The sequence below is a fragment of the Harmonia axyridis genome, chromosome 5 (genome assembly GCF_914767665.1).
Source record: "Harmonia axyridis chromosome 5, icHarAxyr1.1, whole genome shotgun sequence".
NCBI classification, from domain to species: domain Eukaryota; kingdom Metazoa; phylum Arthropoda; class Insecta; order Coleoptera; family Coccinellidae; genus Harmonia; species Harmonia axyridis.
This window is the reverse complement of record NC_059505.1, coordinates 22651578-22665677: the sequence shown is the minus strand read 5'-3', so window position 1 is coordinate 22665677 and position 14100 is coordinate 22651578. Positions and strand designations below refer to the sequence as shown.

The 14100-nt window shown below is 31.7% G+C and overlaps 1 protein-coding gene across 14 annotated transcripts in view; it reads left to right on the top strand.

The window, feature by feature from the left end:
* Positions 1-14100, top strand: part of LOC123681116 (dedicator of cytokinesis protein 1) — a 54465-nt gene that overhangs the window by 35030 nt on the left and 5335 nt on the right. For 3 of the 14 annotated variants that reach the window (XM_045619326.1, XM_045619322.1, XM_045619331.1), the window contains 9 exons: positions 100-545; positions 1961-2212; positions 2268-2604; positions 4976-5371; positions 7630-7892; positions 7947-8038; positions 10700-10807; positions 11955-12195; positions 12420-12570. In XM_045619326.1, coding sequence (XP_045475282.1) covers positions 100-545; positions 1961-2212; positions 2268-2604; positions 4976-5371; positions 7630-7892; positions 7947-8038; positions 10700-10807; positions 11955-12195; positions 12420-12570 — 2286 coding nt within the window. Of the gene's footprint in view, positions 1-99; positions 546-1960; positions 2213-2267; positions 2605-4975; positions 5372-7629; positions 7893-7946; positions 8039-10699; positions 10808-11019; positions 11184-11954; positions 12196-12419; positions 12571-14100 lie in introns of those variants that run through there. The other 11 variants (XM_045619330.1, XM_045619327.1, XR_006747630.1 and 8 more) reach the window with 10 other exon arrangements.

The window sequence follows — 14100 nt, the reverse complement described above, 5'->3', positions numbered from 1 at the left end:
AGATAGCCTCATTACTTTTTGTTCAAAAGTTTCATTTGTTTCGAATTCTTGACTTTTTACTGTATATAAAATTCTTAATAACATTGATCAATGTTTTAGGACAATACAAAGCACAATTTGTGCCTGGATTAGTTGGACTTGTATTAGAAATGACCCTACTCCCAGAACCTGAATTAAGGAAAGCAACAATTCCTATATTTTTCGATATGATGCAGTGTGAATTTTATTCGTCAAAATACGTGCATGAAGGATACGGCGACACAAAAAGAGATTCTTCTCATGTGAAAGGAAATTTCAAAAGCTTCGAAAATGAAATGATAGCAAAATTAGATACATTAGTTGAAGGTGGAAGAGGCGATGAAGAATATAAAAACATGTTTCACGACATCTTGAGAGATTTGTGTAGTCAGCATACTACAATGAAAGAAGAAGGGATAAAATTTGTTGAAACTGTTACAAAGCTAATGGAAAGGCTACTGGAGTATAGATGTATCATTATAGGTGATAATAAAGAGAATAAGATGAGTTGTACGGTTAATTTACTAGTAAGTTATTTATAATTAATGTGATATCACACAAAATTTCAATAGTTTTACAAACTGTTCAATAAGCGGTCTAAATACATATAAAAGTCGTCAAATGCAGCTTCTTCTTATAACACAAAATAGACTTGATGTTTATATCCTCATCAACGTCACCTAATTCTATTTAATATTCCATTCTACCGTTTCCTAGACCAATTAATAAAACGAACTGAAAAGTTTGTTTAGGGTCAATAATTTCTCGCTTCAACTCAATAATTGTGATAGTACGAAATTAGAAAATAGTTCATTTTATTTAATGAAATAAATATCATAACGTTATCATACAATGTAAAGTGTAATTATATTCGTCTATACTTGCCAGAAAACTGTTCCATGATATTGTCATAGAAAAGAGGATGCTGCGATATTTCCCTAATAAATAATGGCTACAACCATAAGAGAGTATATATTTTGTTTTTGAGTTTCGCAAGTAAATATTCATTCGGTTTTGTAAATACTAAAACACATTTCCTTTAATTCTGGATATATTTTGACTTGTCCAACTAAGATGTCATTATTCTTATCAATTAAAATTAAATATCAATCAAACAAATTACAAGTGCATAACTCGCGTAAATGAGTATCTTTAATCCACATAACAGTTATTCTGCTCTCAAGCAACCGGAAATGCATTATTTATTAGATTATTTCGGTCTTTACTTGACTTGATGGAAGTTAATTATTTTTTTTTCTACATTTAATTTTCATCAGCACTCAGAACATACAATCTATGAGCTAATTAACATTTGAAAAAAAAATGAAAACAATATTGTATTTCGGCCATTTTTCTATTTTACGACGATTGTTTCGTCATACCACGACTTCAGATAAATATTCAGTATCCAGTAATAATCACCGGAAATAGAATATTTTTATTATTATCCCCGACTTTAGCCTATACGCGTAGGATAAGAAATCTCCTCGCAGTCGGCTTCTCACTCTCTGCTAAGAGAAACATTCACTCAATCCCAGATATTTAAAATATCAGAAGGGTAGAGCTCTGTCGTGTCCGGTCCTTGTGGTTATTATTATTATTTCTACATTTTCATTTTCGCATTTGTTCTCGAAAATCATTTACATATTTAAATGGAGAAGCATTTGAAGATATTGCTTTCTGAATAAATTCTTCACATATTTTTCTCAATGCTACTTACTACATATTGTTATATATTACTTGAACACTGTTTATGCAGTGTAGTATTTCCAAAGTTAATTATTTTATAGAGGTTTCATCTTTATGTAATTTAGAATATGTACTAAAAATTTAATCAAATATGACTATTTTCAAAAATTTCTGTGCTTTCATTTTTTTTTTTGTTGATAATATTAGGGAAAGTAGCATTTGAATCAGCAATATCTGGTTTTGTCTTTTCTAGGAATTCTATTCTGAAATAGAACGTCAAGAGATGTATATAAGATATTTGAACAAATTGTATGATCTGCATTTATCTTGCGATAATTTTACCGAAGCTGCTTTTACCTTGGAGCTGCATGCTAAACTACTAAATTGGTCTGATAAAGAACTGGGAATGTTACTTAAGAGCACAAGACATGAGGATTGTTCTACTCACAGGCAGTTAAAAGAAACTCTTTACTACAACATAATTGACAATTATGATAAGGGCAAAGTATGTTTAATTGATCATTTTAATTGTATGTATTATATAAAATTGTTTATTCAAGATGTGGGAGTGTGCAATTCAAAAATGCCATGAGTTGGCTAAGCAGTATGAAGAAGAAACTTTTGATTATGAACAACTCTCAAACATTTACAAGAGAATAGCAACTTTCTATGATGACATAATCAAAAATGTTAGATTAGAACCAGAATACTTCAGGGTTGGCTATTATGGAAAAGGATTTCCCCAATTTTTGCAAAACAATGTATTGATTTATAGAGGTAAAGAATATGAGAGACTAGCAGATTTCAACAGTAGAATACTGAACGAATTTCCTAAAGCTGAGTTGTTAAATAAACTTACACCACCTGGACCAGACATTACCGAATCAGATAAACAATGTATCCTTTTCTATTTGCTGTAACAAAACATTGCAAATATTACACTATGGCATATTATTTCCTTTTCTTCTCAAAATGTCTCGATACTTAATAAATATCAATATACATTTTTGTTATGAATATTGAGCATTTGGATTCGAACCGATGTAATTCATCCCGAAATCTGAGTCAAAACTGAAAAATATTAGTACTGTTCAATTCAGGTTTTCAATATCATTACGTGTTACCAAGCTTTCGAGAATGTTTTTTTGCGATTTGATTGCTCCATTCTTTATTCTTTCCCTTAATAATTCACGAGTCGTGTTGTACCAAATTTCGTGAGAATAGTTCTTACAGTTTCCCAAAAAAGCTTTGGACAGCGGACGAACGAAATCTTTTGTTTGTTTTCACACATTCCAAACGTAAAATAAAAGTTTCAAGGAACTTACATCTTTTATTCTTTGAAATAATCCAAAAATTTATTATTGGAAATAACAATATTTCAGATATATATATAAATTTTTTAATTAATGGTGGTTTCTTTAATTCAAACAGTTGGGGGTAAGGGATATCGACCTATAAATATTCAGTTGTTATTTCTCTTCATTCATTCAACCTAGCTTCCGAAAGCTAGGCAGAGCCGGACGAGACGAAACGTGAGATACGCGAAATCTTCCAAGAGGAATACCTAAGGTGGGATGGAATCCAAAAGGCAGATATTCATTGAATTCCTAAGATGAAGAAAAATAAGGATTTCAAAACAACAATGTCCACTGTAAATACTGCTCTGAGTGAAATATTGATAGCACAAAGAACCTTTATATATATATATATTATTTGTTGTTGATTTTCTTGTGCTTATCGATTTATAAAATTGTTTGAATAGTTTTCTTGGGTTTTTTTTTAGCACAGGGTTCTTGATCAATAAATAGTTATTTACTTTTTCATAAAATATATTTATTCCTACATATGTTTCGGCCACCAATGGCCTTTTTCAAGTAAATACAACAATCCATTAGCTTCTGTAAAATACAAACAGTGATAATATTTGAATTAATTTTAAAATTTTCTTTACACTTCACTATTTTCGTCAAAATTACATTTAATAAGTAAATAATACAAGACAATTGGCATACATGAAACACAAACAAATTATATTGTCATGATATTTGGGTTTATAGTTGGATGTTGTCATTGTAGATGGAGTTATATGGAGAATTTTCTAGGGAATTTTTCTATTTTCTATTATTTTATCAAATTGCAGTATATTTTGGCTAAATTTTTTCAAAAAGCACGAACAAACTGAGAAGCATAAAATGGACTTCGAAAATTTTTCCATCTTAGAAAAAGAAAAAAATAGCAAAACTCGAAATATATTGGAGATGATTCATATCAAGAAAAATAAAGAGGCTATGAACGATAAAACAGATACGAAAAATTCAGCCCAAATATACTGCAATTTGATAAAATAATAGAAAATAGAACAATTCCCAAGAAAATTCTCCATATAACTCCATCTACAATGAAAACATCCAACTATAAACCCAAATAAGAAATTTCGCTGTTATCGATTCATTCAGATGTTGTAATATTGTCTTGAGTTGAAAAATTAAATTTGACGTTCATAATCCTGACAATATAATTTGTTTGTGTTTCATGTATGCCAATAATTGTCTTGTATTATTTACTTATTAAATGTAATTTTGACGAAAATAGTGAAGTAAGTGTAAAGAAAATTTTAAAATTGATTTAGATATTATCACTGTTTGTATTTTACAGAAGCTAATGGATTGTTGTATTTTCCTTGAAAAAGGCCATTGGTGGCCGAAACATATGTAGAAATAAATATATTTTATGAAAAAGTAAATAACTATTTACTGGTCAAGAACCCTGTGCTAAAAAAAACCCAAGAAAACTATTCAAACAATTTTATATATATTCGCGTAGATGACACCGGGAGAATCATATGACATACCTCGTTTACGAAGCATAAGTTAGATACAGGGTAGGGTGTTCAACGCCATCACTGAGCAATATTCCTATTGAGTGTGTTCAGTTATGTATTTTTGACTTTTTGAGTGCTCAATTCAGAAAAGGTGAAGAACTCTGAAAAAATTTCAAAATGTCGGAAAACTTGCTATGTTCATAATTTTTTTTCGGTTTCCAAATTGAATAAATAAATAAATTTCATTTTCTCAAAGAACTAAGATTTTCTGTTGAAAAAATTTCTCATACATCGAACAGAAATTTTATCATCCATCATTTCGCGCATTATGAAGTATTTCAGATATGAGGAAATAAAACACTGTGTAAAATTTACAGTGTTTCTTTGATATAATATTCAGCCCCCAATTAATATTCACTCGATAGATTTTCCTCAACTCTTTAATAGATATTCAAATAAATAAAGTGGATCCAGTTATGGATGAGTCCAAGCAAAAACGTTTATCTGGAAAACCTTTGTCAGAACAAATACTCAAATACTATCAAGTGAATAATATAAGGAAATTTACATTTTCCAGACCATTAACAAGGAAAGATCCAAATCTGGAAATAGATAACGAGTTTGCCAGTTTATGGTTGGAAAGAACTGAACTGATAATATCGCATCCTTTGCCTGGTATTTTGAGGTGGTTTCCTATAATAAATGTGGAGGTTCATGAAATTTCTCCTCTTCTTTATGCCATCGAAACTATTGAGAAAGCGAATAGGAAACTACGTAATTATATTGTGATTTATAATAGGGACAGAAATATTCAAATAAATCCTTTGAGTCTCACTTTGACAGGTAAGATATTTTTCAATTTAATTAAAAAATATCTTCGAGTATATTAGTGATTTTATGTCCACATACCTTTATAGCTCGGAATTGGCTCATGTTGAATTGAGGTTTTGAATCACTTTCATCAAGGCTAAATATTCGTCTTTAGGAGCATTTCTGCTTAGGGAATCCAATCCCGCAAATGCAAATCCCTCTGAAATTCTGCGGGATTCTATATTAAAACTACATATTAGACAATAAAAGCGCAAATGTCTTCTGAAACGTCCCAGAAAGCAATAAACCACTCATAAGTTACGGACGAAGATGCAACACTAGTTACTGCTGAAACTGCACTACGATTCATGATCAGCTAATTGGAAAGTCATTATAACAGGCGTTAGGGGTGAAACAGTGAAGCGACTGTTTCAGGCGCCTCTATTCGAGAGTGGCAAATTAGCCCAGTTTGTGGCTGCCTTTTTATATTTCTAAAGAAAATATAGTCTTGATTCTTGAAAACAACAGTATCCATTCCCTACTTTTGCGACAAATTCGATCCAGAAAACTACTCAATTTGGTTCTATGAATACAAATACCCAGAAGAACTCTCCAAAGTGTTCATGAGCTGTAACCTAATCACTGTAATGTTCCAACGTTTGGATAAAATGCCTAAAGCTGCCTTCGCATCGATGTGTCTGTTCGGTAAAGATAATGACAGTTCCATTTCTGGAATTTGGGTATGGAGAGGCCAAGATCTTGCATTTACACTTTCCCCTGATTGGCAAACAGATTTTGAGAGTTATGACTGGTAAAAGATTGACCCTAAAGATGCTAAAACTAAAAAATTAGTTAAGCAATACTTCTCATGGACTGCTAAAGATAAATCAGGCAGGGAGTTTAATCAAGGAAAAATCTTCAATTAAATTAAGACATTGACACTTTCAGAATAAAGCTTTTACAAACTCACTTAGGAGATAAATCGAAAGTGTTTTTTATACAACTTGTATTGTTTGATTGAAATGTTCCATTTGTTCTGGTAATATCGATTCCAATAATATCTATGTAACATGAGGTTGGTCCGTTCCGCAGCGTTTATCAATATTCCCTGCAATTAAAATCACCAAATCGTTTTTACTAAGCCGTCTGTTCAATAAATAACACATGGCAACCCAACCAATATAAACAGCATTGCCTATTACCCTAATTGAAAGAGGGGTATTTTACAAAGACGAAAAATAACACTATCTTCGCTTTCGAATTATGTGGAAGTTGTTTACACATTCAACATACGGGAAAATCCTACGATTTTGCATTAAGGTTTTAAAATGCCAAATGTTTTCAACAGAACACATGTTTTTAATCCCAATTAGTTTTCGAAGCTTTATATGCCCTCCCGACCTTTGTATCTTGTGTCAGATTTTTAGAGTTTCTTCGCGGCAAAACTTGTCAGCTGTTGCCATGAAATGAACACTTTTATACTATAGTATGTCTTTAATAGCATAAGACCTTCTTACGAGCATGTATAATAGGTGGAATACAAAGAGTGTATATGTTGTTAACAATCCCGCTTTCTTGCGGATCCGCGGGATTGATAATTTTTATCCCGCGGATTTGCGGGATTGATATTTTGGTGCGGGATTGGATTCCCTAGTCGAGCTACTCTCTTGGCTTGAAAATTTCTGAGGATTTTCCTTCTCTAACTGTAACTGTAGGCGAAACGACGGAAGAAAAGCATACTCAGCCATTTTGGACTTATTCAAAACAGAATATTCAATCAAAATGACTCAATAGAATAAAATAACACTGGTTATTTCTAGGGTATTCTATTCTATCCACTGAATTTGAATTTAACTGGTAATATAAATTCAATATTTTGAGTACAAAATGGCAAACTATTTAAGTAGAGATATTTTTTTTAATTGAGCAATTTAGCACAGGAATTTGATTATTTATTATTTCTGTCCAAAACCTGTGATAAATTGCCCAATTTTAAACATGGACGCGAATAGTACAGAATATTTTTTAAAATCTTGTTAATATAGTATCAGTACTATATTCTACCAACTCCAAAATTAACAAGATTATAAAAAATGGGATATCAGCTCTAGTAGAAGAAAAGATTTTCTCTTTGATTTTACGGATCTATCAAAGAGAAAATCATTTCTGGCTTGGCTTTCTAATCCAATTTTTTATTTTCACCTGATTCATCATTTCTTAAATTGAATCAAACATAAAATTATTCTTTTCTCTTCTCTATATATGGTTATATCTATCTATGAATATTTTAGGTATATTATATCCTAATGTAATGGGCGGCATAAAGAATTATGAAGAGACCTTTTTCACAGAAGCATACAGTCTACATAACCCACAAGACGAGCATTTAGTACAAAAATTAAAGGATTTGATAGCAAATCAAATCCCGCTTCTAGAATTATGTGTTCAAATTCATAAAGATTGTATTCCTAGTATATTACAACCTCTGCAAGACAAACTGGAAAGTCGATTCACCTTGATGAAAGAAGATGTGGTGAAAAAATATGGAAAAGCGGTGAGGAAATTTATCTTGTGAATTTTCACGTTTTGACCATTGTCCCAATTTCAGATTTCTGATATTAAAATTGAAAATTCAGTAACAATGAGGAAACAGTCTGCTAGAACAAATCATCTCAATACTGACATATCATCTGTAAACGAGTAAGTTTTTGAAAATCATCATTGCCCAAAATTTCAGGAATCATTTGTGTTTTCATTTTGACAAATTACTTCTAGATACTATTAAATAATCAGGTCAATAAATTGATCATCGAAGAATACTGAACGTCATAACTACTCACTATTTAAATAAATTTGCGAGTTTTTTTGCTTAACACTCATTGGGCCGCGGTAAACTTTACGGACTGCTACCTCGGAATTTATTTTTTCAATAATTTTCGGCAGCTGATCTCATGGATTTTATTATTTCATGACGACCCGTAGATCCTGTTGAGTGCAATATTTCTGAATATTTGAATTTAGTTGCCTTTTTTAGTTTTCTAGGTCACCATCCAAGTTGCGTCCAAAAATAATTCATAAACATAAATATCTATATTTATTTATTAAAAAAATAAACTTATAAACAGTTTTGAAAATGAATTTGCATGTGTGACTTAAATTGAAATACTGATGATGAAACTGAATCAGAATCACTTGCTCATTTATGTATTTATCAATAATTAACAAACTTTATATAACGTGATTTTAACCGGGACTATCGGTTGACTTTAAATGATGCTCTCCGCCCTCTATTTCAAAAACGATTTAAGGTATAAAAAACTTTCGAAACAAAAATTATAGACAATTTTATCTTCTACAATATTGATAATGACAAAAAATAGCAAAAAAACCTAGAGGAAACGAGATTTTTGAAACTGTTCAAAAACCCGTCGCTAACACGCTATCATATGTAGGTTTTGAGACAACTTTTCGGATGTCAAAATACAAGTTTATAAAAGTTTCTGTCTATCTATCCCAAATGCCGAGGTTAATTTCTAAGTTGACTGGACTAAAGATTCAATGTTATTTGTTAGATGTTAACCTCTATTTTGCTACGGATTCGTCGGGAATATAATACGGATTGCCATCACTGGGATATCACATAACTGTACATTATTCTTTATTCATATACAGGGTGTTCTGATTTGTTTCCGACAAACTGAAACGGGTGATAGATCACATCATTTTAAGCAAAAAAGTTCCTATGAACATGGGTCTGGAAATGCTTCGTTTCCGAGATACAGGGTGTTAAAGTTGAAAAAATAATTCGCGTTTTCTTAAATATCTTACGACTGATTCCAAATAATTGCATGTAAGTTGGTACATAGGGTTTTTTGAGGTGAGAAATTCAAATTTGTGGTCGATTTGGTTGTATTTTCTAGAGGGCGCCACTGGCAATCATTTCGTCCCATTTAAACCGTAGCAACTTTTCTGTGCTACCCTGTACGTCATTCTGGACTAAAAAAATCGATTCCCCTGACTTTTCTAGTTAAAAAAGGTATAACTCATTTAAGTTGCTAGGGGCAACCGTTTCAGAGAAAAACGCATTTAAAGCCAAATCCATATTTTCGTAATCTCTAAAACATGTAGAAACAAATTTGTAATAATTTTGAATTAAATATTTTTTAGAAGTAACAATTTAGAACAAAACAAAATAACATAATAATTTTTAATTCTGTTGAATGCACAAATGACATCTTCGAATGATTGATTGTTTTACATTCAACAATTGTTGCGGCAATAGATTTAAAATGGCTATACACAATGACAGATTTAAAGTGTGTTAGGTTCAGATGTCATTAATTATAATTATAGTTAACTAAGTTAAGAGCTTATCAACAAATACAGGAAAATGGTATTGGTTACCAAAGGCCCGAACGAAGCATACAAAGAAGAAATCATCTACAGAGAAATAGGAGTTTACAGACCTTCGAAGAAAATAAAAACTCAGTATTCGTAAAGCATCCCAACAACGCAATATTTCAGGAAACAGAATATTCATAACACATAAAAACAACAATTACATAGCATACCACTTCTACTTATTAGTGGGCAATAGAAAATCCGCATGCATTTCGCCTTAGAAATTTTCAAAATGAATTTAAATTTAATATTTGAGTAGGAATTTCATGAAAGGATTTCGAAGCAGTCAAAACATATTAAAGAAAACGCGAATTATTTTTTCAACTTTAACATCCTGTATCTCGGAAACGAAGCATTTCCGGACCCATGTTCATAGGAACTTTTTTTGCTTAAAATGATGTGATCTATCACCCATTTCAGTTTGTCGGAAACAAATCAGAACACCCTGTACATACAAAATTTTTACTCAGTCTGATCTGTATACGTTACATTATACGTAATGTATTCGGGTAGCGTCACATCCAGCAATGATTCGTTGGCGGAGTTCTTTTTCAGTTTCAATATCCACAAAGAACGCCCCAAAAAATCGAATGGATATAAATCCGAGAACTCCGGTGGCCAAATTTCTTTTGAAACTTCAGCATCTCGTTTATTTTCATTCCTATGATTAGTAAATGCATTTGATCTCAGTAAATAAATATCCATATTGGAATATATTTTGTTATGTATTTCATTAAAACAAGTAGACATAAGTGAAAGACAAAAATACGAAAAACTTGAAAACTTATTCATACTTATTTCCCAGACTTTTAAATGAATTAAAATAACATTGATTCAAATAGTATAATTTCCATGTTTTTTTTTAAACACCTTGTGCTAATCTAAATGTAATGTTATAATACTTAAATATTTGATTTTTATAGCTGCTATAATTTCATGATTGCTTTTTCATTTGTGTAGTTCTTTTGGAGGTCGTAGTCGAGTATCAAGCCTCACGAGAAACCAAGTAACGTCATTAAAACAATTAACGTCTAGTTTTAATTTCTCAAATTCTCCTACATCCAACAGGTTTGTACAGTCATCAATATAAGACTCAAAACTAACCCAAATTTGTATTATACTAACTAACTCTTGTCTTGCCAATTTGCTCGCTTTTTTAGGAGATACCCTTTTGATTTATTGGTCAACGTTTCAATATGGGTCTAATTACATTCAATCATTTTCTAACAGTTACATATGGTTATCTGGGATATTACTAACAAAAACCTTCTGACTTTCAGGGGAATCCTGCCTAATCTACATACCAGAAATACTTCTTTTGCTTAGTTTTTACTTTTCATTTCTTATTTTTATGTTAACTTTTTCTCCATAATATTATTCAATTACCTTTCATCCTGTTTTTATTTATTGGCTGGAAAATGGATTTTGAAGCTTGGAGCATACGGTAATTATTCATGAATAATTATTCAATTCAGTTTTATTTGGAAATTACCTTTCATTTTATGTTTGTATTCATTAAATTTGTTCATTGTTAAAAAATTTCGCATCATAAATTAATTTAGAGTAATAAAGTAAATTGAGAATTCTTTTCCATCCTATGAATAATAGAATACACCTCTGTTACTACATTGGACAAATGTATCTTCACTAATTTATAAAATTAATCTTTGAAAGCGTAAAAACAAGAACATAATCATTTTATTGTTCACCTTAATCCTATTTGAGGTAGGTTTATTGTACTCAGCCGTATTTCAACCGTCATTGTTTTTGTATAATATCTACATACCGCTTATTATCATTTTTGTTTGAATAAATTCGAAATATACTACTTTTCTAACCATAAATAGAGATATTACTAGAAATATCGAATTGTCAGAAATCTGAGTTCTAATTTCATTACTATTGAAGTTATTGATGGTTTAATGTTAACAATGCAAATTAAGTGCAAAGCTACCTTCAGCAAGCTGAAATCACTTGAAGTCTCTAAATTTGTTATGAGCCAAAGACAAGCTCTATATATTTTTTTCCGGAATCCGCGAAGTGAACTTTTATCCCAATTATTTCAAATGGATATCTTGAAAATTACTAAACTGATCTAAAGAGAATTAAATATACCAACATTATTTCTAATTAATCTGTTCACCTAGCTATATTACTAAACCATCAGAATTTACTATTGTGTACATATTAATTCATAATAGAAATTTTACAATAGAAAAAATCATTTCATTAGCAGATCTGCTAACAGCACGAAGAGTCTACTTTCTCCAAGCAAGAATACAACACCCACACCATCTCTGACACATAAGAAGTCACATAAAACACCAAAAGAAAAGAGGAGATCTAGTAAATCTGAAATTCATAGTCCAATAGGAAATGGTACCCAATGGTATACAGGTGACAACGAAATAAATAATTCAACAAATGGAATGGCTCCATTTGAACTTACACAAGAGGTGATTTGCAAAATAATATTTAGAACATTTTGTACCCCCAAGAAGTGATAGTTGAATGAATATTTTCCTTTAGATTCAATTAAGTTGAAAAATTTGTTGCTGACTTTCTTATGTAATCTATCTGAATCAAGTTTGCTATTACTGAAATGTTTGAATACTCCAGATATATTAGTTGCTGACCATAATGAAATTTTTACCAAATATAAAATAACTATTCATTTAAGCTCACTCCAAAACGGCCTCTGCGTTCAGAAGTTGAGAGGGAAAAGAGATTGAGCCGACCTCCAAGTGGTCAATTTGGAAGACCAATTAGCACGAATTCGATCTTGAGAGGAGCAAGTAGTTCTGGGGCTAGTAGCAATAGGGATTCTGTTGGTATGTAATTATAACAGTCGATTTTAATATACCTACTAGCGATTTTATAGTTAATTAAGTACATAGCTCAACTATTGCAATTCTGAGTCGATGTCTAATATGGCTTGAGGGAGTTGCTTCAACTCGTCCTACGTCATTGTTTAGACCTCTTATGTTAACTCTATGCCTGAATAGAGTAGAAAAATAAATCTATTCTAAGATCTACGACTCGAAAAGTCTTGAAAATATAACTGCAAACAACAAAACTTGCAAATAAGAACTCGATAAAATACTTATATGGTTACTCGCGCTGGTGTATTCTGTACACCATAAAATATAACTGAAGCTGCGACACCTTAAACATTCGATGATGTGACCGAAACTGCAGATGCGCAAAGAAGAAACATTGTTTTGAGAATAAATAGTGAGATGAATGCTGATTGAGCATTCGTATACGATTGCTTACGTTCTGCGCCGATTTGGTGTATAAAATACACCAACGCGATCGTTTAAAGGTTGAAGCCGGAATAATGGCCAGTTTCATAAACGAAAGTAGAGTCTCATAATAATAATAATAATAATAAACGCAATTTATTGACCCAAGGGCCAAATGGCCATCGACAGTATTAGTCCTACAGCCAGGTAAATTTACAATAACTGAAATATGAGATTAAACAATGTTTGTAGATAAATAGTTTGGAGATTTAACATTTGGACGGAAAGCAAAAAAAAAAAAAAAAAACATTATATTATAGTGGTGAATCAACTAGATTTCGAAGTGGTAATCATTGATTGGCATCTTCAGTGGGCAGGACTGTCTCTGAACTCCTCAAGATGTTCTCTGATGGTCTTTAGAGGATATTTTGCTCTGGGCATGGAATGCTGGTTTCGTTGGATTAAATGTGGTTCCAGGATTTCCCAGTTGTTCGGCCTTTGGGCAAATTTCATGGACAGCTTCCTGATTCTGTCTGCTATAGGCTCAACCTTAAGCAACTTATACAGCAATGGGTTTGGAGGATTGTGTAACGGATTATTCGGATGGCGAATTTTGGTTATTTTTCTCATTGCTGTTGTTTCTGCCGTTTCAAGTGGTCTAATGGTTGGTCTCCTGCAGCCCAAGTAAAGGTTGTGCCCATAATCCATAAGAGGTCTGCATATACTTTTGTAGATAATGGCTGCAGTCTGTCTGTTAATGCCCTTATCCTTGTAGGTAAGCCTGCGGAATATTTCAGCTCTGGAAATTACCCTTTTTTTAACTGAATTACTGTGGTATTTGAAATTCAGCTTTTGATCCAATTGAAATCCTAGATATTTTAGGTTAGCTTTAGGCTGTATGTTGTGCTGGAAGATTGTGATGCTTGGCGAATAACTCGTAATTTTATGATTGAATATTATTAACTCAGTCTTAAGGGGGTTCAATTGTAGTTTCCATTTCTTCAGCCATTCAATTGTAGCCTCTATTAATTCTTGTAGAGCATTAATAACTTGTGGTAGGGTTCGTTTGTGGGCAACTAAGGCTGTATCGTCAGCGAACTGGAGAACGTATTGGTG